This window comes from Drosophila rhopaloa, unplaced genomic scaffold (genome assembly GCF_018152115.1).
Source record: "Drosophila rhopaloa isolate 14029-0021.01 unplaced genomic scaffold, ASM1815211v1 contig_3, whole genome shotgun sequence".
Lineage (NCBI taxonomy): Eukaryota > Metazoa > Arthropoda > Insecta > Diptera > Drosophilidae > Drosophila > Drosophila rhopaloa.
The window spans coordinates 397,839-423,940 of record NW_025335123.1 but is presented as its reverse complement, the minus strand read 5'-3'; the positions used below and the strand labels follow the sequence as shown (position 1 = coordinate 423,940).

Sequence of the window (26,102 nt, the reverse complement as noted above, 5' to 3'; positions counted from 1 at the left end):
GGTCTTACGCCAAGTTTTGTGGCTTCCGGGGCTTCTGAAACAGAGCAGGTGTCGCTAGACTGTAGAACGACCTATACATTAAAAAATAAGCTCGATACCGAGTAGAAATTCGCAGGTCAATTTGGGAAAGTGAGCAGCCGCGTAAATGCTGTAATAATTCAATCTAATGATCGTGCATACACCTTTTGTTTAATGGCATAGCTTCGAATTCTCCAAGTTTTTGTCTTTTCTTACTGTTACTGATATTTTATAAAATGTGAGAATATTTCTGAGCGGGAAATGAAAGGGTTCAGTCATTACATCTGGCCTAAAGGACTATTGTGAATGAAATTCCTGGTGAGAGCGAAAAAATGTATTTTTTCTAAAAATATTAAAAGTGGGTAAATCACACTTCAGTATTAAGGCAAAAAGTCTATTATACGGTACCTACATCTGTGTTTTATTGGCTTGATCAAATAAATATGTGCGTATTATACAGATTTTGGTTATCTGTGTGGAGAATGTCGTGGTACCTACCTCCGCTAATTGGTGCAGGAGACCTCCGCCTAATTGTCCTTCCGCCGTTTCCGACGCCGTCGCCAGGCCACGTGGCCGAGGAGCTGGGCCAGCCGGTTGGCCAGGAGGCGGACGTGGCGCCACTCAGCGCAGCTGGCCACCGCTATGAGCAGCATCGAGTTGATCCCGAGGGCCAGCGAGGCCGCCGAGCTGCCCAGGTTGCCCTTGGTCAGCTGGTCGGAGCAGCGGCCAATCGAGTCGATGTCCAGCTCGCTCATCACCCGACCGTTGACCTCCAGGGGCGAGATGCAGTAATTCTTCTGCAGGAAGTCCGTCAAGTTGTGGGCGCCCTCGGCCAGCGGTCCATCCAGCAAGGTGTGGATGTGGCAGCCGCAGGGGAAGTGGTTGCTAACCAGCAGCAGGTGCTCCACGCCGTCCACGATGATCGAGTTGGGATCGGGCGTTTCCAGCACGTGGTTGCCGAAGAACTTGAGGTGCTTGATGGCCGCCGTGCTGGTGAAGTTCAGCTCCTCGATCGAGTCGATCTTGTTGTTCAGGACCTGCAGCGTTTCCACTTGGGTAAGTCCGGTGAAGGCGTCCGCGCAGATCACGCCCAGATCCGACTCTTGCAGCGTGAGCAGAAGCACATTGGACAGCCCGCGGAAGGTGAAGGGCGCCACCTCCTTGAGGTCCATGTAGGCCAGCTTCAGCAGACCCACAGTGTCCATGCCGAAGAAAGCGTCCTGCTCGATGCTGCGGATGCCAGACGGCAGGATCAAGTGGCCCACGTTCGTCAAACTGGAGAAGGCCGAGCTGTCAATGCGGATCAGGGGGTTGTTGGTCAGCAGGATCAGCTTGATGTTCGACGTTCCCGCGAAGGCGTTGCCCTCGATCCGCTGAATCTGGTTGTGACTCAGCAGGATTGTGGACAGGTTCTGCAGGCCGGCGAACGCGAACTGGGCCACCATTTGCAGCGGCGTGTACTGGATGGAGAGCTCCTTCAGCCGCGGCAGTCCACGGAAGGCGAACTGCTTGATCCGCGTGATGTTGTTGCCGTCCAGCGAGAGCTTCTTCAGCGCCCGCAGACCGGCGAACGAGTCCGGCTTGATGATCGGGAAGTTGTTCTTGGTCAGCGCCAGGTTCTCCACCGTCGCCGGCAGCTGGCGCAGCGGGATCTGGTCTAGGCCGCCCGTGTTACACAGCACCTGGGAACAAAAGGTTTGCATTGTTATTGTTATTATATGGTACAATATGTCTGGCACATTCTACAAGTATCTTTAAATGGCTTAGTGCCACGTATTTTTGAAACACAATTTTTCCACCCGTTAAACACTCAATTTCAAATTGATCATGTGTTTATACATCTGACAGAATACAACTACTTTTGTTGAAATGAAATCATTTTGTTTTAATACCCTTTGATTTTACTTAAGGCTTGGAAATTATAAAAATTCACGAAATACTTGTACATCTTTTTTAAAAAGAGTAAGCCGACTTAATACGAACACCAGTAAAAAGCAATGCTTATAATTTTTTGTCACACATTTTGACATCAGGCATGTTCGATGTTGAGCTTGTGTCTTCACTAGTTTTCTACTTCGTTAAAAAGAGTTTGTCTTTGATTAGATTACTTATGGCCGGAAAAATTTGGTTGTTTGCCTTTGGCTACTTCCTGCTGTCTCCCTGCTCCTGCTGCGATGTTCGGGTCACCTTTTGATGTTTCGTTTATTCAACCGCCGAGGACTCCTGCTCCCCAGGTTAGAACCCCCATTGCTTGGCTTTGTCAGCGGACTCATCGACTCATCAAAGGTTTTCGCTCTTAATCAGTTTGTGTTTTCTTGCTTTATGACATTTCCCCGCCCGCTTTTCCCGTGGGCGCCATTGATACGTCTCCGCCATGGCAACTGACAGCCGTTGGGCAATCAGATCAGACGCCACATCGGAGGCGGGCCGTGGAAAGCCAGACTCGAAGGACGAAGGACGGGGACGAGGACGAGTGGACTTTGTTTGATGCGTGGCGCGAAAATTGAATTTGTGGCTTTATTGCTGAAAATAAAATTAAATCGAATTCTTGTTTTTGGCGGCGGAGCGAGTCCGTGGTTACTGGCGCGACCCTTGTCTAGCATTGTTTTTCGCACATCCTTTGCTCTCGGTCTTCGTCCTCGGCCATTCTCCTTTGCGCCTTCATTTTTTATAACCTTTATGTGCTGATGTGTGCGTTTTCCGGCTAAGAATTTGCCGCTCTGGCCCTTGTCTTGGCTTGCACTTCGAGAAAAAGAGGGCAATTTGGTATTCTATCAGATATTTAAAAAATGTTTATCTTCAAAGTGACTTCAAGAATATAAATGAATACTTGTACTATTATCTTTACTTTTTCTTTTGCAGTTTTGCAGATGTCAGCTTGATATATTGGCTCCGAATTTTAAAAATAATATATCAAAACATTTACGGTTGTAGTATGTTTTCTATGTGAAGTTTTGACCTATTTTATTTGCTGTACCGGATACAGAATTCCTTATTTACTTTTTTTTTTTTAAATATATTTATAAATAAAGCTAACCCATGCAAAAAAAATTAAGCTTAATTCGTATAGTGAGTCGAATCCCCCTATGTATGTATAATGTTCATATTGTTTTCATGAAATGAAAAAATAAAAAATTTGTTAATTTAATACCCATTGAATCAATAATTTTAAATGCCATTAATAAATACTACTTTAGCAATTAAAATTAAAAATAGGGGGCAATTAATCATATTTTGTATAAGCGAATTGGCTCCAGTTAATATTCTGACAGTATTGTTTTATTGATAAACTTTATTTAATGGTTAAAAAAAAAATGTTATGCCCTTTACAGGGGTAATCTGAGGTAGCTGTTTTAAGAAACAATCGAACAGTGTATGTTTGGGGCAGCACCAGAGTGTACTGGTTCCTTTCCGGTCGCCACGTAACTGTGCATAACTGTCCATCGCCTGTCACGTTCCTCTTGACCCCACCCACCATCCAGGCCCTTCTCGCCGCCTCCTCCCCCCAAAGTCACCGCTCACCTTGCCCAATTTTGGCTGCACTTCTTGCGTAACATTTGCACAATTTTCATACGCTTCACCTTTTTAAATGAACGAATTAAAAGTTTTCTTTTCTTGGCTCCCCACTTCTTTGGGAAAGGGCTTTTGCCTTTCGCCCGAGAACCCCCCAGAATTGTTATTTTTGCCTCAGTTCCGTTACGTTCTGTTCTGCTCTGTTCTGTTTCGGTTCTGTTCTGTTCTGTGCTGTTCCGTTTAATGAAATTTCGTTTCTATGCATTCACAGTCGCGAATTCAAGCGACACGGTTAAAAAGTCCCTTGTTCGCTGAACTTTAACTGGCACTGTCGGTTGAAGAGAAGGAAAATGAGGAGTGGAGAGAGGAGAAAGGAGAAAGGAGGACGGAGAACGGAGAACGGGGCCTGACCCCAAAAAGTGTGCTTCACTTTTGTTACCTTTTCGGGGCCTGCACTAATTTCGGCTCTTCAATACAGTAAACCGTTACGAAGGGACACAGGCCCCCAGCCACACCGCATCAAAAAAGAGAGGCGGCGGCCAGTGAGAGATAAGTGTGGAACGAGAACTGAGTAAATCATTGCATTGTCTATAATCCGGAATAATGAAATCACTTAAGTTCTCAATTTGGTAGAAATGACGATGCCAAGTTCCCTCTGGTAATAAGGATGCGCATTAAGCGTGCTCCAAAATCCTCGCGGGACACCATTGAATACCGCCACACACAAAAATGCGGGGGGCGGAGGGCGGTAGGCGATGGGCGGTGAGCGGGGACTAAAGTCTGGAGGCGTGGCACACAGGGAGCTCGTACAGACGCAGAAACAAAAGGAAAATAACCATTTCCATGCATTTTCGATTAATTTTCTGTACTCATCACTGTGCCGACGAGACCGGAGCATCTGTGGCCATTGCCCGACCACCAGTTCCCCAGAGATCCTCCCAATTCTCCTGCTCCTGCACCAGTTCGAGCTCTTTCTCCATTCTCATGAGTCCATTCTTCTGACTCCGGTCTCCTCCTTTGACTACTGCCACTTTTGAAGCTGCTGACGATGGTTCTGCATACAACTTCACCGCACTGTGGGCCGAGTGCCACATCCCCGGTCCTACTCGAAATGGAAAATCTGAGTTAGGGCAAGCTGCACTTGTGGTCGAGATCGCTTAAAAAGTATCTATCAAGCTGCTGATAAATATTCGTACAGATCGGAAAACGATGTCTTATTTAAGAACTGATTTAAGAAATGTGCAATAAAGAGTATTGCGGTAGGCTTTCTATTAAGCTGGCCAGGTTAGCTGAGCTTAAAAATGCAATATTTAATCAAGCTTCGTGCTTGTTTTACAGCTCTGCCAAAAATGTAAAAAAAACCTTATTTGATTCGAGAAATCGGACGCTTATAAATCTACAAGAAAATATATTCCTGTAATACCCAAATGGGCACCACGCCTAACTATCTATCAGACCACATGACCCCATTTTGGGTTCTTGGCTACATTTTTTTTGTAATTTGCGTGTTCCACTTTTTGACAAGCTGACGATGCTCGTGCATCAGTTTCGATTAGCCCATTAATAGAAGTGGCTAGGGTAAATGGCGAAAAAAATGGTTATTGAAAATGATAACTTGTAACCTGGCCAAATGAGACTCTGATATACTTCGATTAACAAGGCTACACAAATAACACCTGACTTTTCCTTAATTATTTGTTAAATATAATATGCGGACTTGTAGGTGGTCACTTAGTAATCATCTGACCCCTTTTCGTATTTTGTATTGCTTAGATCATAAGTATCATCATTTTGATAGGTTCCCGCACTAGCAACAACTGTAAATAAAGCTTTTTTTAAACAACCAAGACTGTCAGTGTTCTTAATGTATACAAGACAACATTGCTTAAATGTTTTAAAGCAAAAGCAAAGTCTGCACTTTTAACTTGATTTCCGTAGTCATTTATGTTGGGCGAGAGTTTAAGAGTTATTTGGAGAAGGAAAAATATAAAAGGCATTTTAGACATGAATAAATAAAATAAAAGTTAATGTTGTTAAAAATTAATTTATTTAAATCTTCACATCTCAAATAAGCAGTACCGATATGTTGGTGCCTTGGTTATTTGTTTTACCTGAACTTGGATAAAATAAAACATAATTTGTAGGTCGTCCATTGGATTGAAAACAAGAAAGGAAAGCTAACTTCGGGCGGAGCCGAAGTTGAAATACCCTTGCAGAATATTCTGCAAATTATATTCTCCAAAATCATTCATAATGCATTCTTAATACTCATAAAAAATCCCAACTTCCTAACTTTAAAAACACCAAAGTTATGGCATTTCCAATCGTTCAGTTATATGGCAGTTATAGAATATAGTCGGCCGATCCTTATGAAATTTGATATGTCGGATTGATTAGGCAAAAATAAAACCCATAGAAAATCCCAACTTCCTAACTTAACAAACACCAAAGTTATGGCATTTCCGATCAATCAGTTATATGGCAGCTATAAGATATAGTTGGCCGATCCTTATGAAATTTGGTACGTCAGATTGATTGGCCAAATATAAAACCCATAGAAAATCCCAACTTCCTAACTTTACAAACACCAAAGTTATGGCATTTCCGATCAATCAGTTATATGGCAGCTATAAGATATAGTCGGCCGATCCTTATGAAATTTGGTACGTCAGATTGATTGGCCAAATATAGAACCCATAGAAAGTCCCAACTTCCTAACCTAACAAACAGCAGAGTTATGGCATTTCCGATCAATCAGTTATATGGCAGCTATAGGATATAGTCGGCCGATCCCGGCCGTTCCGACTTATATACTGCGTGCAAAGGAAAGAAGGGTGTGTGCAAAGTTTCAATTCGATATCTTTAAAACTGAGAGACTAGTTCGCGTAGAAACAGACAGACGGACAGACAGACGGACAGACGGACAGACGGACAGACGGACAGACGGACAGACGGACAGACGGACAGACGGACAGACGGACATGGCTATATCAACTCAGGAGGTGATCCTGATCAAGAATATATATACTTTATAGGGTCGGAGATGTCTCCTTCACTGCGTTGCACACTTTTGACCAAAATTATAATACCCTCTGCAAGGGTATAAAAATACCGCAGACGATTTCTGCTTGAAAGGGTGATTATCACTCTTGTCTGCAACTGAATTCTGGATTCCATTTGTATAAGGTCGGCAAAGTCGTTCGTTATATTATCGAGACCACTGTGCAGAGCCACCATCCTCTGCAGACCTCGACCCCCTCCCTGAAATCCCCGCCAGCACTTGGCCCTAGCAGTACAAGTAGATTGTTAAGCTTACTTGAGTCTGGGACAAGCAGATGCACTCGGCTGGGCATGATTTGGATGTTTCGGTTTGTTGCGAGTTCCACAGGCAGACGACAACGGAGAGCGCAATTATGAGCACCAGCCAGGAATTGCACATTTCACGTTGTTGCTGACACGACAGTTTGGCGGCGTAATTGAGCTCTATTCTCCCTTGTCCGGCTGCACTGCTCTTCTGTTTCCGGGTCCGGGTCCTTCGCCTGATTCTCCAGTTCCTGCTCTGCTCCTCCGCTTATCCTGGGGCTCTTCTCAGCTCTTCTCTGCTCTTTTCTTCTGGGGGTGCCTACTAGCTTCCCAGATTTTCAGCTCCTGCTCCTGCTCCTCTTTTTTGTTGCCTACTTTTTTGGGCTCCTCTTCGCTAGCCCCTTCTTCGGCACTTTCCTTAGTTATTTATGTTTTTATATTGCGTTATTTCATTTAAACTTTTCTTCCTCTGTTGCCGCTGCGTCTTCTCTCCTTTATTATATATTCTTAAGCTTTATCATATTTATTTACGCTTCTTCTTCCGGCTCCTGCTGCTGCTCCTTGCTCCTTGCTCCTGTTGCTACGCTGTGCGGGGGCGTGGCATGCCAATAACTGCAAGAGATGGAAAGGGAGAGATAAAGAGTGAGGCACAGATAGAGACTGGTTGAAAATACCCGGGATTGGGGGATTGGGGGGATTGGGGGACTGGTAGAGTTCGAGTTTGCAGTTTCAAAGTCGAAAGGCCGAGAGTGAAGCAATGCGACACTTAAAAGTTATGACTTACTCGAACTAAATAGAAATACAATACACTTGGACGCTGCACCAAACGTACATACGCGTCCAGTATATAACCGAACTTATATATCAATGCCTCGGATGAACCCCTAAAATGTTAAAACAAAGGCTTCGTTAATATATATAGAACCGTAATGAAATGAACCAAATTTTCCTTTGACAGCTACGGGATACAAAAGTTTTACAGTATAATAGCTGATATATCCAACCTGATAGATCATTCTAAAAACAGCCCGAAACGCCAATTTAAAAAATTCCGACTCAGTTTAACTATACAGCAATTTAGTTGGAAAAAGAGGATAAACAGGAAACGGATACTGAGTAAAATACTTTAAAATAGGATCATTGAAAATGTTAGAGGTTTTTGGCTGTCTCACAGTCTTACTATCGATAATGTAGGAATGGTAAAATTAGGTAAATAAATGAATTTTAAGACTCAATTAATATTTGCAAGGCAGTTTTTAAAATATTTATAAATTGCTGATAAGCAGACACCTTTTAAAACTTTTTTCATTAAGGGCCCTGCACTGTTATTCTAGTTCCATCTAGCTTAATTCGAACTTAAGTCAAACCCATACTTCGATCAATAAAAAATGCAGATATAAGCTCCTACTCTTTAGTTGCTTTCTTTTAAGAAAAAGACACTGAAGTATACTTATAAATTTATAAGGATGGACTCGCCTGTTGCGTGTGATCGGGAATACAATAATATTAATAATTTAAAATGTCTATTTCAGTGCAAGCTGTGGCTATTCTCCCGTCCAAAGCTTCACTGTGGGCAGGCCGCAGGTGGCATTTAATTTCGCTTCTCTACTGGTCGGCCTGTGGCAGGGCTCAGTCTTTCCGGCCTTGTCCACTCAAAGCCTTCGACACATCCAACATTTATGCCCGGATTAGGGGACAGCTGGGAAGAGGCGGCAGGGACGAGGTGACAGGACAAGAGGCAGGACAAATGCCAGATGTGACAGCCCAGATAGAAGCTCAGCCTCGGGATCTCAGATGGAGATGCAGATGCAGATGCGGATGCTGAGAGATCCAGATGTTCGATGCCTCGAACTGGCGACTCCGCTCTCCAAATAGCAGCTTGCTAATCATTTATAATAAATAATGCCCAGGTAGGAGTTAAGTTGCTGCAGCATCAGCAGCAAGAGCCAGGATGAACAAAGCCAAAGCAATATAATAACTGAAATTACTCTAAAGAGAATTTCCAATGAGGCAATGTCGCCTGCACTTGCCACTGTCGCTTGGAGATGAGTGGGGCGGGAGGCGGCGAGGGCGTGGCTGGTGGGTTGACACAGCTTGTTTGAAATGTTTAAATGCACAAATCAAATATGCAAGCAGTCCAAACTCCGAATGGCCAGCAAGCACCTGATGTTAGAGGAGTTAACCCCTCTTAACTCCGCCGCCCCTCGAACGACCCATGTCCAAAACCTTGCAGCAGCATCGGCTTTTAATTGGACACTGAGGATGGCAAAAAGGAGCTGGCAGGAGCGGCAGGACATCTGAAGAGTTGAGCCTTGGATACGAAGCGACGGGACGAAGGAGCGGGCAGCATCAGCACAATTATAAATAAGCGCAGGCATAAATGCGTGACATTATAATTGAAAACCAACAAAGCAAGCCTAAGGAAAGGAGGTGTTTCTCAGATGGCTAAAGTAATCCACAGATGCATTTGCTTGAAATGGCTTAAGTGGCAGAAGACTACCGGAAAAGCATTCAACATTTTGCGAAGATACTTTTAAATAAAGCCCTTACAAAGTGATAAGAATTATAGTTTTTTTTTGTGCTAAAATGAAAATTCAAACGGTTCGTTCTCCTACCAGTATAATGTATAAAAGCGTTCCTCCTTATAAAAATCTTAATAAATCTTAATCTTAAATGAGCATAATTTCATGTGTTAATTTGTATTTCCTTTCATAAAAAGGGTGTAGCCCAGAGAAACATTAGTCTGCACATCAGCAGCAAGTTATAGTTCACGGCCATATTTTTATCGGTTAATACCCAGATATCAACATTTATCGAATCGGAACCCTTTTTAGGAACCAATAAGCGGTTGTTCTTAATAAAAATCCACATTGGAGTCTTTAAGGTTATTTACATTTTTTTTACCCGTTACCCGTAGAGTAAAAGGTAGAAGATCCTATAAGGTATAAATATTCTTATTAGGATCAATATTGTCAATTTCCAACGAAACTTTCCAAATCGCATTATTACCTTAGAAGATATAGGAAATATTAAGTGTTTATAATGACGTCAGTGCATGTTTAAATAACAAACATTATATATACACCTAAAATTGTCGAAATGCTGGGGACAAATTAATTTTAAAATTTATAAGCTTAATACCCGTTATTCAGCTAAAAAATTTTAAAATAAAAAGTTTCCACTCTTGCAGAGCGTATTAATTTCAGTCATATTTACAACCCAGTGAAGAGCACATTTCCAACCCTAAAACTAAATATATTCTTTATATATTCATCCGTCCGTTCATTCTGTCTTTTACAAAAAGTCTTCTTTCTGTAGCAGGTAGTATTAAGTCGGAACGGGCTTGATTACAGTCGTTGTTTTTTTAAATATATACATCGAAAGTATTATTTATCGATAGACTGTATCATTTAGATGACATTGCAGATATAGATATTTTGAACGATTTCAGATTAACGGTTTTGCTATTATAAAAAATCGTGCGAAATCGACTATAAAATATAGCTGCATAGGAACGATCGCAAAATTGATATTGCTTCATTGTTTTTAAGAATCGAAAACGAAATATAAAATATTTAATATTTTTACAACTGCAAGGGGATATAATTTTGGCTAACCGAAGTTGCATTTCTTTTCGTGTTATTTGTAAAATGGCATTTAAATGTCCCAGAACAGATAAAATATTTGATGGAACCGATTAAGTTTGGTTACAGAATACCATTACTTTCCGCAAAAGAGTGAATATCGCTGTGGCAACTGAAGCGAACCTACGGACTGCCTTACAATTATTCGCAGAATCGCACAGGACTGGCGGGGATTTGTGTGCTAATTCCGGGCGATAAATGCATACATTTTTTACCAGACTCTGGCTACCTTTTCGGCAAGTGCAGGAAGGTGGCAGAGTGCAGTTGTCAGTTGGATAAGAATTCGCGACTTGCTGTCTCGCTCGCTTTGTCTGAATCTAGTCCCGTCCCATACAATCGCATTACTTTGCGTTGCCTTCATCTAAAAGGATAAAGCAAAATAACAAATGCCAGCACAAACTCAAATAACGTACAGACAATTGTGTAAGCAACAGCAACAACTCCTGCCAGGACTGCATCGGCCTCGTAAGTGAGTTCTGGTATTCACGTGTGTGTGGAATCAGGACAATGGCAAAAGGAATCGCAAATGTGGCAGAAGGAGCCGACGAGCTCAGCATGGGAGCCTGCGATATGGCTCAGCATCCACTTGAAACAGGCATCGAGCCAGGCATCAATGCCTTTAAATAAGCATGTGGAATATGCGGCCAGGATAACCAGGACCTCCGGATCCGCTCCCCGACGATCCAGCAGGTCCTTTACCCGCCGATGTAGACATCGACTGCCATTTGCAGCTAATCAATCAATTTTATTAAGCATTTTATTGAATTTACACAGCAAAGTCGAGCTAAGACAGAGGTCCAGACAGAAAACAGAAATCCGACCGTGGCACAGTGGTCATGGATTCAGCCAGTTCGTTTTACTATTACTAATTTAGCAGTTTTTAAAGCTGCTGCCGGGTTTTAACAATTTGCACAGCTTCTTCCTTGTTGGCAAAGTGCAGATACTCAAATTTGTCTTAGTTTTTTTTAAATTCAGACCGTATTTATGGATAGTTACATTATGGGGTCTTATCCCTTGAACACGGGTTCTGCTGAATACAATGAATAAGCCAGGCACAACATTTTCTGCCGCTTCAGCAAAATACATTTATATTTTTTTTGTTAAGGGGTATTATTGATTGATATCAGAATTTTAAACTTTAGCTATAAATAATAATAATAAATAAATAAATTATAAATAATTAAGTAACACTATTAAACTGCAATAAATTGGATAAATTGGCCGAATTGACACAGTTTGTTTATCCCGTGCAGAGGGTATTATTATTTGAGTCAAAAGTATGCCATGCAATGGAGGAGTTATTTCCAACCCTATGAGGAGTATTTACTCTCTATCATCACCATAAGGAGAGTCGATTTAGACATGTCCGTCCGTTTCAACGCAAACTAGTTTTTCTATTTTACATCATCATGCAAAAAACTTTTCGGAAACGTCTGATTGGACGACTATAAAATTCCATATACCTGCCACAGGAACAATCTCGATAGTTGTGTGAAAGTCGATGCAGCTTTATTGTTTTTGAACTTAAACATAACTCAATTATTCAATAAATTTTAAATACATATCAGTGCAGTAAGATTGGAATAGGCCCCACTGTTCTTAGGGACAACATTCACAATTGTAAACATTTTGCTTTTCATTTAATTAAATAAAATTATATTTTAATATTTATTTTGTAATATTATTTTTGTGAATGTTAGGCATGAAACGGATTTCTCGGTCTGTAGTCCGCATCTGTAGTTGTAATAGTTCAGTAACAATGGACTTTTAAGTTTGGCTAATGAATTGATCATATCAGACGACTTTAGAAATTTAAGTAATGTTGCAGAATAATTTTTCCTAAAGACGAATTCAAACTTATGTTGTTACTTAGGAATAACAAACCCCATTGAACATTTGTGGAGGAAATAAAATGACAATGTTCATCCAGGGTGTTAAATAAGAAAAAAGAAACGTTTTTGAAAAACGAAATTTCACCAAAACAGTTTAACTATTTTAAAAAACGATTGACAAGTGGACATAGACAAAAGAGTGAATCAATTTGGGTGAATAGTGCGATTAGTGGACGGGTCATTCGAATGCCGGTTATTAAAAATCAAAAACGAAATCCGCAAATTGAAATCAAAACGAAAGCAATCAGTGCAGCTGGCCCCGAATGAATGCAAACATATGCCAATAAATAAACCAAGGATGAAAAGCAAAATCAAAATTAGAAAATAAATAAATAAAATTTCAATTTACACTCCTTAAATTTCCCGTCTCACTTTATTCCGAACATCAGTTGGGCCAATTCTGCACCGACTCTGGGCTTGCTGCCGAAACTCCACAGTTTTCTTTAAGCCAACCTTGTAACGGATTATTTCTGGGTAAACCACTGCAATAGCCAACTGCCAAATGCTGGAAGGTGGAACCTAATACACCAACTCCTTCGTGTGAGGGAAAACTTTGAAAACTACTCGGGGTATCGTAGACTGAATGCTTGCAAAATTCATGGACCAAAATTCTAATTAGGGTACTTGCATTGCATTCTGTTACTGCTTGCAGTTTTGTATTTTTCCGATGCAGTTTAGCTAATTAAGAAACCAAACACTGAGTTACATTTTAAAAACCATCAAAATAAATCTACATTATTCAAACTATTTGAGACGAAGATGGCGCTTTAATAGAATTGGCAGTTTATTCATTTAAAATAAACGTTTTTATACCCTTGCAGAGGGTATTATAATTTTGGTCAAAAGTGTGCAACGCAGTGAAGGAGACATCTCCGACCCTATAAAGTATATATATTCTTGATCAGGATCACCTCCTGAGTTGATATAGCCATGTCCGTCTGTCCGTCTGTCTGTCCGTCTGTCCGTCTGTCTGTTTCTACGCAAACTAGTCTCTGAGTTTTAAAGCTATCGAATTGAAACTTTGCACACACCCTTCTTTCCTTTGCACGCAGTATATATGTCGGAACGGACGGGATCGGCCGACTATATCCTATATCTGCCATATAACTGATTGATCGGAAATGCCATAACTCTGCTGTTTGTTAAGTTAGGTAGTTGGGACTTTCTATGGGTTTTATATTTGGCCAATCAATCCGACCTACTTAATTTCATAAGGATCGGCCGACTATATCCTATAGCTGCCATATAAGTGATTGATCGAAAATTCCATAACTTTGGTTTTTGTTAAGTTAGGAAGTTGGGATTTTCTATGGGTTTTATTTTTAGCCAATCAATCCGACCTACCAAATTTCATAAGGATCGGCCGACTATATCCTATAGCTGCCATATAATTGAACGATTGGAAATGCCATAACTTTTGTGTTTTCAAGGTTAGGAAGTTGGGATTTTTTATGAGTATTAAGAATGCATCATATGAATAATTTTGGAGAATATAATTTACAGAGTATTCTGCAAGGGTATATCAACTTCGGCTCCGCCCGAAGTTAGCTTTCCTTTTATGTTAATTCTATAAAAATCATACTACTATGTTATATAGCAGTTATAGGAACGAGTTGAATATTAATAGTAAAATCGTTTTTGTTGTTTACGCATGTAACTAGAAAATATGTATTTTTTACGATTTCAGTAATACATTTTAACTTATACAAAAACTCTTAACTCTGAAAAATTCGGCATAACTTAGTTGCTTAAGTATAACTGGGAACTGGTCAACTAAGTATATTAAGCAATAAATACAAGCAACCGCTTGCTAAAGTAATCTTTCCCTCATGTTTCAGTTTATTTTATAAACTTTTATATATTTTATTTTTCCTCATATAATAAATTTTTTTTTTTTAAACTGGGACAGGAACTTTCTTATACATATAGCTTCATATTAGTACCTCAATGATCCTTTGTATTCCTAATACTTGCATATCTTTGTACGAAACGCTTCAATAAACAAGAAAGATTTAAAGTGGGACGTGCTCTTTGGGATAAAATTAGCAAAGATGCAGATGCATTTAAAGCATTGTTTTAAACATGAAGGTGCAATTATTGATTATTTTGCCTTTCGTTATTTAAGTGTTAACGAATAAATTTTGGTACTTTATTGTTTAAAAGAAATAGTTTGAAAGCCGATAAGCTTATTTCCACAAAATAAAATGAGTTTGCTGCTAAATATCAAGACATGATTTTAGTACTTTGAAGGACTACGAATATAGGGTCAGTATTTAACTCTTTATTAAAGCCTTGTCCTTTAAAGATGCTTGCAAATTCATGCGAACGAAGAATGCCCAAGCTTAATTCTTCTTTTAAATTAAGCGTATCTTTCGTGAAGTCAGGACGTATGGCCAACGTTTGGGAGGACTGTGTCGTTACTACTGATTCATAAAACCCTTCATTTGGCCGGCAAATCGTTTGCCCAAGAGCTTCAATTGCTCTGCGAATGGTTTGGGCTTGGGTGCGGATGCAACGGAGAAGTTTATTCAAGTTTGCCAAGCTGTGTGCACGGGCACTGCGCTGCTAATTCTTCCAATTCCTGCAATGGCAACTACAGCGGAGCGATGCGGCAACTGTCGGGGTCATAACTCACCGGCTAGCTAGCTGTGGCAGCTGCAACAAGATGGAGCAGAAAATAAATAGGAAATAAATAAAAAAGCAGGCGAATAAAACAAACATCTTTAACTGGATAAGTGATAAAAAGGAGCCAGTAAATGGGATTATTCGCCGGGGGGGAAGGGACATCCGCCAAGGATGCTGGCAGTTTGTTGCTGGTTGGGGGGACACATTCAATTGCCCGGCATCTGGGACTGAGGCGGGGTGGCCTCGGGTTATTAGATGGCACTGCATAGGTGGTCGGATCCCAACTCGGACTGGGACTCGGACCCGCACCCATGGGGATAATTCCTGAGACCGCAGGGGAAACGGAGCGCAGCACACGCATACGAGACACTCGGGGGTCAGTGCATTAGGGGCCGGCTGCTCTGCTCTGCTCTGCTCTGCGGTTGCAGCTCTTTAAATTGCAATGTCCTGGCCGAAGGACACTTCATTAATGATCGACTGCCAGTGCACCGGTGCTGTTCCTGCCTCAGTTCCTGCTCCTGTTCCTGCGATGTGCAACTGGCAATCTGCTACATCCCTGGCAAGGTGGCTAAACGAGTCCGAGCAGCCTTTAATTTAATTGCAACTTTGGCCATTTGCCAGGCACCCAGTGTCCTGTGTCCTGCGTCCAGTGTCCAGTGTCTAGTGTCCAGTTGCCACCATGTGTGTGCTGGTGTGTGCATTCCTTATCTTTTCACCCAAATGCCTGTGCAGAATGTCACTAATCAAATTATGGGATGTTTGTTAACCAAGACCCTGCAGTTAAAAACGGTGACTCGAGCGAGGACAATGAGCGAGCAATGATGATGCGCAGATTGATAAGGCGGGGCATAGGCAGTTGGACTGGATCTGGATCTGGCCGTCCACCTGGCCACTGCTAACTGACCGGACTGAAAGCCGATAAGCAAGCCACAAAAGCCCCCTCAAATTGCATCCAGAAATTCGCATAAATGTACGAATATTTGGGCAACGACGCCTGAGACTCCTTTCGAGCGTCTGGGATTTCCCTCGGCTCCTCTCCAACGAGAAACAGATGCACAAGAAGCCCCAGACAGCCTTTGGCCCCAAAATGGCTCAGACTTGTCTGGGAGGACGACGGCTTTGGCAGGCCAAAATTTGTGGCTGTCAACGACACTGCCAAGCCCACTTTCGGGCCCACTCCCTCTCCCCAAAGTACTCGGCTCCTCCGCCGGCTCAAATGGCGTGCAACAAGGCTGAGACTGGGTCTGAGACCTTTGTCTAAGCATCTTATCTGGGCCATGTTCTCTCGGAAGCCAAGTGCGTGACCTCATGGCAGCCAAAATCTGCCCGAAGAGGTTTCGGTTGATTATGGAGATAGCGCCTCGCCGAATGCCCTCACACATTGGATCTGCTTTGTGCGATTTAGGGGGCTTTCACAACTTCACTTGCTCATAAGACATCAAAAGCTTGCAAAACACTTATAGATAATTCAAAGAAAGTAGCAACTTGGTTTTGTCTGTCATTCTATTTTGTCTTGATTTGATTTTATTTTCAATTTGTTGAATTACGATCTTCTCGGTGTCTATCTTCCGTCCGGGCCGGTTCAGACGACTATTTCATCTAGCTCTCAAAGGCACAAGTAAAATCAAAATTTAAAAAAAAATCGAACTTCGTTAAATACGTAAATTTTGGAACTGTTAAAAACTACTATAGTTCGGATTATATTACATCCGTATATTTTCTAACATGTAAGAATATAATGCGATACATAGTTTCAGAATTACGTATTTAATTTCATGGAAATTGGACGACTATATTATATAGCAGCTATGGGAACAATTATAAAAATGATCGAAAAAACATCAAAGCTTCATTATAGAATATTTTGTTTCGAATATTAAGTTTTGGCTTGCCGAAGATTGCTTTTTTTGTTCCTTGTTTTGATTACAATTTTTTTCCGGAAAAACTGAAAGACGTTTTAACATTTTTGAGGACTTTTAAATAATAATTAAATTACGTATTCTTTGATTTCGATAAGCATGAAACTTGTAAAACATTAGTTTTTTATGGAGAGAATAAGCATAAAAAATAAATAAGTTGTCAAAACGTTCAATTTAATCAGATGTTGATTAGGGATAGACTATTTCTATTATTTTTGTTACTATTTTTTTTATTTTAGGAACTATATTGATAGCATGGGACTAGTACAAATAACAATGAAGGTTGAGACCAATTGAAGGAATGCCTCAAACTCAATGTTTACCTTAACCCCCAAAACAATCAACGACTTTGATCAATTTGTCTGAATGCCCCCCCAAAAAATCAGAAGACAGGGCTTATCCTCGACTTGTTGGCATATTTTCTGGCGTTTGCCTTGAGCGTGTGAATCGAATGTGAAGAGATGTGTGGGCGTGTTTATTGGTGTTTCTGCCTAAATAATTGGGCACCGGTCAAAGGATACAACACATTTTTGCTTCTTCTGCTGCGGCTGGAGCTCACATGGAGGGCTCGGTCGATCGCATAATTTAATCATTTAGTCAAATAATCAATCATTCAAGTGAATCATTAATTAATTCAGCATCAACCATTTGGCTTTGACCCCAAATCTAGCTCCCAAGGAAAACACTTTGCCGCAGCAGCGCTGCTGGGTGAGATTGGGTTGGGCTGTGGGTGGTGGTTAGAGGGTTGTGGATTGTGGGCTGTGGGTGGCGGTGGGTCACATGGTGGGCGAAGCAGTGCGGCCCTCATCCTGGCGGCAGTCTGGGTCCTTGGCCGGGTCGTGTGTATTTGTAATTAACTGTTATTTAATACGATTTGCTTGATTTCGTCGGATGATGGGAAACAAAACTGTTGAGGCATCCCCAAGAGGATTCAGTCCCAACTGCGGTTATCCACACCACATCCTGATCCGCCCACCACCCACTCTGGCCCGGGATATTTTAAGCACCGATTTAATTTGCCAAAGTTCCTGACGCCTTCGCTTCGGCCCCATCATTTGTTTGCCTGCCGGTTCGTTTGTTTGTCCGCCCGACTGTCTGTTTGCCATTGATAAATGTTTGTCGGGCCGATGTTCGTTAATGATGACACTTCTTATTGTCAACTCGGTGGACTCGGACTCACTTGGTGATTTGTCAGCCATAAGCGGACGAGTCCTGTCCTCTCCTCGATGGCATCTTGACAGATAAAGTCATAGGGCTTAGTCGGTCATTGGGTCCGGCTGATTAAGCGGTTCGAGCCGGCTGCTCACTCCCGAGCTGCCGAAGGTTGCCTTGCGGAGTGACAGCGCAATAAGTTGATCGCGTCATCAAGGACACGCTGGCCGGGCTTGCAAGGACTTTCTAGGAAAACCCGCAGTAAAAGCACAGCGACAAGGACGATGACGTTGGCGAAAACAAAAGGGACTTCCGCAGCTGCTGCGAGTATCGAGAAGAATTCGACAGATTAATATCCAGTTATTATAAATATGAAACAATGGAAATATTTATATGTAAAAGGCACCCAAATAGTTGAATGTAGTTGAATTTCGTATATGTTCAAAGGATACTTGACATTCTTAGACACCACACATTTCAGCCTTTACAAATCACATAGTATTAATATGCAAAATATTTTTACAAAGCTGAACAGTTAATTCAGAAAAGGAAACCACTAAACTTGTTATTGGCTGCATGCCTTTTTAAAAAAATGCACTTCAAAAGACATTAATGGCTACTTAAATGATTTAACAACAGGAGGTTGTTCTTAAAGCACTGAAATTCCTGAATCTATTTCGGTATTTCCGTGTTTTAAAGCTTTCAACATGATTTGAATAGCTTCCAGTGCCTCCAAGCTTCCACGTTTTGCCGAATCACAGGCAACTATCCTTTCTGTTTACCCGAAGATGTAAAACACTTCAGCAAACCTTGAGCTAAAGGCAATCACACTTTAGGTCAGGCTGCTTGCTTAGCCCCCAACTAATCCACCCGGGTACTGGCAGTCGGGACAACAGGGTACTCCTGGAAAACAGGTTATAAAAACATGTGTAACTAGACGACTTACAAGGATCACGCACTCCAGTGACACTTAATGCCGCCACGTCGACGCCGGAGATGGAGATGGAGATGGGGGAGCAGGGATAGAGGAACGGGGACGGAGACGGAGACGGTGAGAGGAGGCCAAATGTCACCAACTAACACAGACAAACGCAATTAGCTTTTAGCCATCATAACATTATGAACGGCAGGCGACAGGCAACGAAGGAGACGACGACGTCGTCTGAATGCTAACTGCTAATGACAAGGATGTGGACGACGAGGGGAATCCGGTAGCTGAAACTGAAACTAGGGCCGGGCCAGTACTTTGAGGGGAGGGCGGGGGCGAAGGGGGCTGCGCTGCGATGCGATGCGGTTAGGATGAATGCCGAGCTCTGCGCATTATGTTGAGTTAGAGCGGGGAAGTCGGCGGCAGGACGAAGCAAAGCTCACGGATGGCACGCGGCTGCCAACAATGCTGTTAACTTGTGTCGAGATTAAAATAAGGACACTCGGAGAGCAGAAAAAGCCCCAGACCAGGACCTCCGCGTCCGCATCCTCCTCCGCATTCGGATGGACGTGCCCTCAACACGCAGCCAAAGTCACAGTCGCCGCCGTCGGTAGGAGTTGACTCGCATGAGTTGCGAGCTGAAGCTTTGTTTATTATGGCCCGGCATGGGAAATGGGTGATGCAGTTGCCTTTTGACTGAGGCCAAAGTGTCCTGTGGCTGAATTGGATAATTCCGAAGGGGCGGAGGACTCGGAGGAGTCGGGCAGGCGTGGCAGGCGTGGCAGTCCTGGCAATCCTGGCCTCATCATCCAGTTGGCTTCCAAAATTACTGCGTAAATGATGATATGAGATTTGGAGCATTTCTGCGGCATCATTCAACGGAAGCGGATACACGAGTATGCCTCGACACGGAGTCGGTTGATGTTGTCGCCACCGGAAGGAAGTTATTTAACGCACACACACACTGCGAGTGCGGAAGATGGGGATTATGTGGCACGATAATCATATTACGATTACGTCGCGTAAAATTTGCCCCACTGTCGGTGAGTGAGTGAGTGAGTGAATGAGTGAGGTTTAAGTGGAAGTTCGCGGTGCCACAGCGATGGGGCGAGACAGATATGGGGAGCTGGGAAAACAGAGCATCAAATAATTATACATGTGAAGTGACCGGGGGCAAGGGCGTGCTCGGAATACCCCTGCTGACTTTCGACGGGCCCGGGTGTGCTCCAAGTTATGACATCCCAGGGCATTCCACCGCCCTCCATCCCCTCCTAGGCCATTTTTTTTCATAATTGTTTAATTTTATTTCATTGACTGTCGAGGACCCTCGCCATCCCCGGGAAGCCTGTCACCGCCGCCAATCGTCGTCAACGTCGGGCTCCCGTTCCCGTTCCCGTTCTTATTCCCTTTGTGGGTGTGGGAGTGGGTGTGGGTGGGAGAGGGGGTGGGAGTGGGTCGGGAACGAGATGCGGATCGCTTAGCATTAATGTCTTTCATTTATTGTCATTGTTGTTAATGTTTTTTGTGCTGTGCATGGGAAAAAAGCATTTGCATTTAAGCGCTGCGAACGCGGCAAGTGGATGGGGTTCCTCTGGAAGCTTGGAAGTGGGTGGATGGGTTGCTCTGTGGCCGGAGCAGAGATTTTGCTTGGATGATTTTTATTGCTCGTTTGTAGTAAATTTGGTGTGTAATTAGAGAGAAAAGGGTTATTATGTTCGTTAACGCAGTGAGCCCCATTCCCCCTGCCCCTGCGCCAAGCAGGCAGTGTATTCGGGCTTTAAACTGGATAACTGGATAGCTGGATTGCTGCAGAAGGAACTGGCACTGAGGCGGGAGCAGGACCAGAATTTCGGTGCCTGGCCAGCGAATTTCAGGCGACACAATGCCGACCAAAGACGCACCGCAAAACGACTGCCTCTGACGACCGGAAGGCCTGGGACACAACAGCAGTAAGGAAAGAGCAGACGGAGAAAGCGAAGCAACTGAACTACTGAACTGCTACAAAAAACTGCACCGAAACCAAAACAGAAATTAAATTGTGGCTCGCCAAAGTGGTCCTGGCTAGTCCTGGGTCAAGGGAATGCGAGTAAAATGGAAATGGGAGCAGGAGAAAGATGCAGTGAAACTCTGGGGTATATAAGCATTGTGGGTTGACCAATTCGGGGTCACCATTTCTCACGGACTTATAGTAAAGACCTCTTGAAAATGATCCTTGGGCTTTATAAGTTCAGGAGCACTTCCAGAACGTAAGTCGCAAACTGTTCAATACTTTCAACAGTATAACAATACTATCACTTAAGTTAAGAAAACACTGACGGTTGAAAGTAAAGATGTTACAATCGACGCCATATGAACTACATCATTGCTCACAAAGGGATTAAAACTCTTTTTTTTTAAATATAAATTATTAAAACAATTTGTACCAAAACAAAACGCAATATTTGATTTAAAGGAATGAATAAGAGAATTAGGGGAGCGAAATTATTATTCCCCCTGAAAAAGTTTTGAGCTGAAAACACGGAATTAAATTAAATTTGGTCTCGCCGCCATCGATATGATAATTACTCCTATATAAATTTATATCAGTTTATAAATTTTATTAAGCCTCGTTCGTTGTCTGCTGTTTTGTGCCTGTCCTATTAAGTTTCTCGCTCGGTTCGCCGTGGTCGAGTCGCCCAACCGGATGTCCTGGCATTTGAGGTGTGGAGGGCAGAGGAGGCGTGTCGCCTGCCCAGATGAGAGTGATACGATGATAACGACCGTGGAGTGGGAACCGGGTCAGGGAGCAGAGCTCCGTGGCTCGTTTTTATTTGTTGCATTTCTGGCCCGACCATGGAAATAAAATTTCAAATGTAACTTTGCTGCGGTAGCCAGTTCGTGTACGCGCTCTCGAACGGGTGTGTGCTTGTGTGTGTGTGGGTATGGCAGTCCTGTGTGTCCTTTTGCCAGTTGATGTGTATGTTCATGTTGAGCGCGGCCTGCGGCCTGTGACGATTCTGCAGTTAGCCGGACTCCGATTTCGATTCCGACTACGGCTACGACTACGACTACGACTCCATCTTGGCCCTGTCTCCGTGGCCCTTTCCGTTCCAAAGACCTTTGCCCTCGTCTTTAAGGGCAATGCAGTTGGCATAAAATTTAATTCGCCGTCCGGGGAGGAAGCGCCCAGGACATTACGTGCTGGCAGTGTCGCTTCCTGCCCCCATCTCGAGCCCGAGAGCAAAACCAATCGCAGTTGCCGGGCAAAGCACTTCCAGCACGCATACAAACCAGTTCGGAATCTCAACGTGAGGCGGTCAGGGGAAGACTGAGACGTACATCATATGGACATAGGAGCAGAGTGTCGGGATCAGACACATTCGCAGATGGCCGGCGACGCTGCCAAGTCGAAGCGGGCCTTCTGCTCCAGCACACAGGTGCAGCTGGACATGGAGAAGCAGATGGAGAATGAAACGTGGGGCACTCCGCTGGGCACCAATCTTGTCGAGGACGATGCGGACTTCTCGAGTAGCAGCAGTGAGCCCACAAGCTCCGGCGGGACGGATAGCGAAGGTGAGATGCCGATGCCGATGGGCCTCTGAATCCAAAGATATGTAATTTCGCACTCTAGCCAACAGCACATCCGATCCAGATGCCGATGGCACAGTGTGCAGTGGTCCCTTCGCCGATCTCCAGTCGAGCACGTATACCCCGCTGGCTGGGGACTCGGACAACGACTTGGACGAGGAGGAGGTGTTCTGCGAAGAGGCCATCTCCCTGCTGGCCCACGAGATCCTCTGCTGCGAGTGCGAAAGTGACTCCGAGTCGGAGGCAGAGGGGAACGGCGAGGACACAGGTGAGGCCAAGGACAACGGCAAGCTGAGCGGAATCCACGAGTACGGGCTGCACAATCCGTACCAGCTCATGTTCAGTGAGGAGGACGACGAGAATCCAAGTGGGGAGGATTCGCCGATCGTCAGTGAGACGATTCTCCTGCTGGGCGAGGATCAACAGAGCGAGGATAAGCCCGAGTCAAAGAAGGAAGAGAGCTTCCTTTAAGGAAGGCATATTTCTAGGCTTCGGGTTACTCCGATTTGGTATCTGCAGATTTTCACATTTTACTAACATGAGCTTGAAATTAAATTTGGTAGCTATTAAGGCTAATAAATGTATGGTACCACTTTTTGAATGGCTGCAATTAATGGACGACAATGTAGACTTTTAATAAATCTTTTATTACACAATCTGCACCTTTAATATACCTTCAAATCTGGCGTGAGAAACAACTTATGAGCTAACTTCAAGTTATCGTTGTTTAGATGCTTATTTTGGTTGCGTATTTTTTTTGTAATATTCCGAGTATTTAGCACCAAGAACTCTAGAAAAAAACTGCTGTGCCCCGACTATTATACTCCACATTTTGTTCGCATATCAACATTTATGTATGCATGCAAATGCACATACATTGTTTTTTGTATAAACGCCGAAAAACGACTTAAAGCGACTATGTGTGAACCCTTCAGGGGTCAATCATTGTAGTCTGTATGTATGAATAAATAGTATTTTTTTATTAGACTGCGTTCTCAGTTTTAAGAAATGAATTGTCCGAATCCTATGGCCCGAAAAATGATGGTGGAAACTATTTTAAAATTTTAAAATAATTAAAGTTTTGTCTTGGTCAATTAGAATTTGATTTTCAATAATACCTTATCTCGACCACCAACATTGGCTTGATTTACAATAAATTTGATAGAATTGAGAGTCAGATCAATTGCTTTGAACAGTTTTGCCTAATCCCTTTCCGTCGCTAAATCTTTTTGGATCCCACTTGAAATATAAAATAGGCATTTCAAACGTTACGATTTCAAATTATTTAAAGAATAGAATCTACATGTAGAGGCCTAACCGCAAACATAGTTCAAGAAAACTTTTTTGGAATATTTTTTAAGTTGTTATGCAAGAATTTTATTGAAGAATTTTTGTTGAAATATTTTTAAAGATTTCACTTGTTCAAATATAACAGCAAAAAAGTTAAGTATTAACTCTGTCAATCTGTTGTATTTAAAATAAGAGTACAGGCTTAAAAGCTCAAAAAATATAAAAGATATGTGAATATTGGCCATCAATTGGCCTTTTTTATAAAAAAAATTGCAACTAAAAATAGTAAACTAAGAATTAAAACTCTTAATGGCCAAAGACTGTTTTTACTATATTAAAATTTTAACATATGCATCATTTTCACAAATGCGAATTCTGAAAAAGTTACAGAAAAAATAACGTATTCGCCAACAAAATACTAAAAGACGATTAAAAAACGAAAAGAAGGACAAAGCAATCCGACTTTCCTTCTCTTAGTAAACGGAAAAATTGTCTCTCCTGCAAAAATGTAGTTTTTGTCGAATACGTTATTAAAGCGTTTGAGGCTCGATATGCATGTATATACATACGGACGACGTTATAGCGCCGACTATTTATCCGTTAAAAATTAAAAAAGCAATAGCTGTGGTCAATTTTGCAATAAACTTGCGCTGCGTAGTCATCACTCGTATCAGCATGTTGCGTATGAATTTTCCAGCTCTAATGATTTTAAAGACCTTAAATTCCATACGGACAGACGGAAGAAAAACAGACAGATGAACAGACGGACATGACTAGATCGGCAGGCTTATGATCCTGATTAAAAATATATGAACATATGTATATACGTACGTTTTCCTGTTACACTAATTTGAATGAATAAAATATACCTTTTTACTTCAAAGTATCAGGTATTAATGGGCTTCTTTTAAGATGGGAAATCCTATTTCACAAAGAAGCTTGTGTGCTATTAAGTGAGCTAACAAAAGGGATTAGAGATCGATTCATTAAGCTACCAACTCGTAAGGTAAACACATTTTTACTTGCTTAAACGTTGGCAGTGTCATAGGTTGTCCCTATGGCCCCACATTAGAGCACCACCCCGCGATCACGCCAACTTCCTTTTCGGATCCCTCTTCCCGTTGTCACTCACCTGTTCACACTCAAAGTGGCTGGATGGTCGCCCAAGACACCTGAGGGAGATTGGCGGCGGCGATGGTGATGGTGATGGCGACTGCGACTCCAACTTCAACGAAATGCTGACAGGCGACGGCAACAGGCGGGCTGAACTGCCTTCCCTTGGCAGCTGGCATTTAGTATTTAGTATTTAATATTTCGCCTCTCGGTTGCACCGCCCCTCGGTTGCCTCACTGTTTGCCATTTGCCATTTGCATGGGGCTGGTCTTTAGTCTTTAATTGCAAACTGGCAGCTGCAATTGCTGGCAACTAAAACTAAAAACGACGACAAAGGATGAGAAAGAGCGATGCGAAAATGAAATACAACATCAGGCGGAAAGCGAATGCGAAATGTTTTCGTTATTTGAGCAATGCAATGCAGTCTGCTGCTGATGATGATGATTGTGATAGTGATGGTGAAGGTGATGATGATGATGATGATGATTCTGATTCCCACTTCGCCTCCTTTTTGACTGCACTTATCGTAATCGGCGTTTCGGTGTTGGCTTTCAAATTGCCCGCGACCGCGTCAAAGCGACCACAAAACTAGCTGAACGGCCAACCGGCGACCATCGACCGGCAATCGAGGACCGCAGGTCAGGTTTTAGCCAGCTATCAGCTTGGTTTAGTTCGGTTTTGGGCTGGTTTGGTTGGGTTCGCTTTGCTTTGGCCTGCTTTGTCCTGGCTTGTTGGTCTTAGTTTGGGGCAGTTGGTGCAGTTTAAGGCGAATGCAACTGTTGCGGGGGCGAAACAGCGCTTCGAAACAAAAACCAACAGAGTCACTCACCTCACACCTCGCACTTTAAACAACACGCACGTGGTACCGGAATAAAAAAAAGAAAGGACACCCAGGACAGCAACAAAAACGGCAGATGGGGATCTCGCACCAGGCGCCAGAACTGCAAACTATGTGTCGGTCGCGTCAAGTCAGGACTTGTCGAGATTTGGCGAGAGATTTGCGGGCCACGCACGTGTCCGCATCCGCATCCGGTACCCGGTACTGATGTCAACAAGCTACCACACGCAACTAATTCAAAAATCCAGCGAACGGATTACGGCCATGGTCCGCATTGCCAGCCGAGGCCGAAGGCGTCGC

The 26,102-nt window shown here is 42.9% G+C and overlaps 2 protein-coding genes across 3 annotated transcripts; one reads left to right on the top strand and one right to left on the bottom strand.

The window, feature by feature from the left end:
- Window positions 1–545: 545 nt before the first annotated feature.
- Window positions 546–25,125, bottom strand: LOC108049388 (chondroadherin). Of its 2 annotated transcripts, none has more exons than XM_044461105.1 (3): window positions 24,984–25,125; window positions 6,848–7,446; window positions 546–1,700 (listed from the first exon to the last, which is right to left on the bottom strand). In XM_044461105.1, exons 2-3 carry the CDS (start codon window positions 6,968–6,970, stop codon window positions 546–548), a joined length of 1,278 nt encoding a protein of 425 aa, XP_044317040.1. In that variant the 5' UTR covers window positions 6,971–7,446; window positions 24,984–25,125. The 2 variants fall into 2 exon arrangements, with proteins under 2 accessions (XP_044317040.1, XP_044317041.1); XM_044461106.1 differs by lacking the exon at window positions 24,984–25,125 and adding an exon at window positions 7,619–7,665.
- Window positions 22,264–23,156, top strand: LOC108049395 (clumping factor A). Its single transcript, XM_017130561.2, has 2 exons — window positions 22,264–22,546; window positions 22,605–23,156. Exons 1-2 carry the CDS (start codon window positions 22,318–22,320, stop codon window positions 23,030–23,032), a joined length of 657 nt encoding a protein of 218 aa, XP_016986050.2. The 5' UTR covers window positions 22,264–22,317; the 3' UTR covers window positions 23,033–23,156.
- Window positions 25,126–26,102: the final 977 nt, after the last annotated feature.

Coding starts and splice junctions, on each gene's coding strand:
- LOC108049388 (XM_044461105.1), bottom strand. CDS start 6,970: ATGTGCAATTCCTGGCTGGTGCTCATAATTGCGCTCTCCGTTGTCGTC. Junction 1,701..6,847: donor TCTGCTTGTCCCAGACTCAA/GTAAGCTTAACA, acceptor TTTTGTTCCCAG/GTGCTGTGTAACACGGGCGG.
- LOC108049395 (XM_017130561.2), top strand. CDS start 22,318: ATGGACATAGGAGCAGAGTGTCGGGATCAGACACATTCGCAGATGGCC. Junction 22,547..22,604: donor CGGCGGGACGGATAGCGAAG/GTGAGATGCCGA, acceptor TTCGCACTCTAG/CCAACAGCACATCCGATCCA.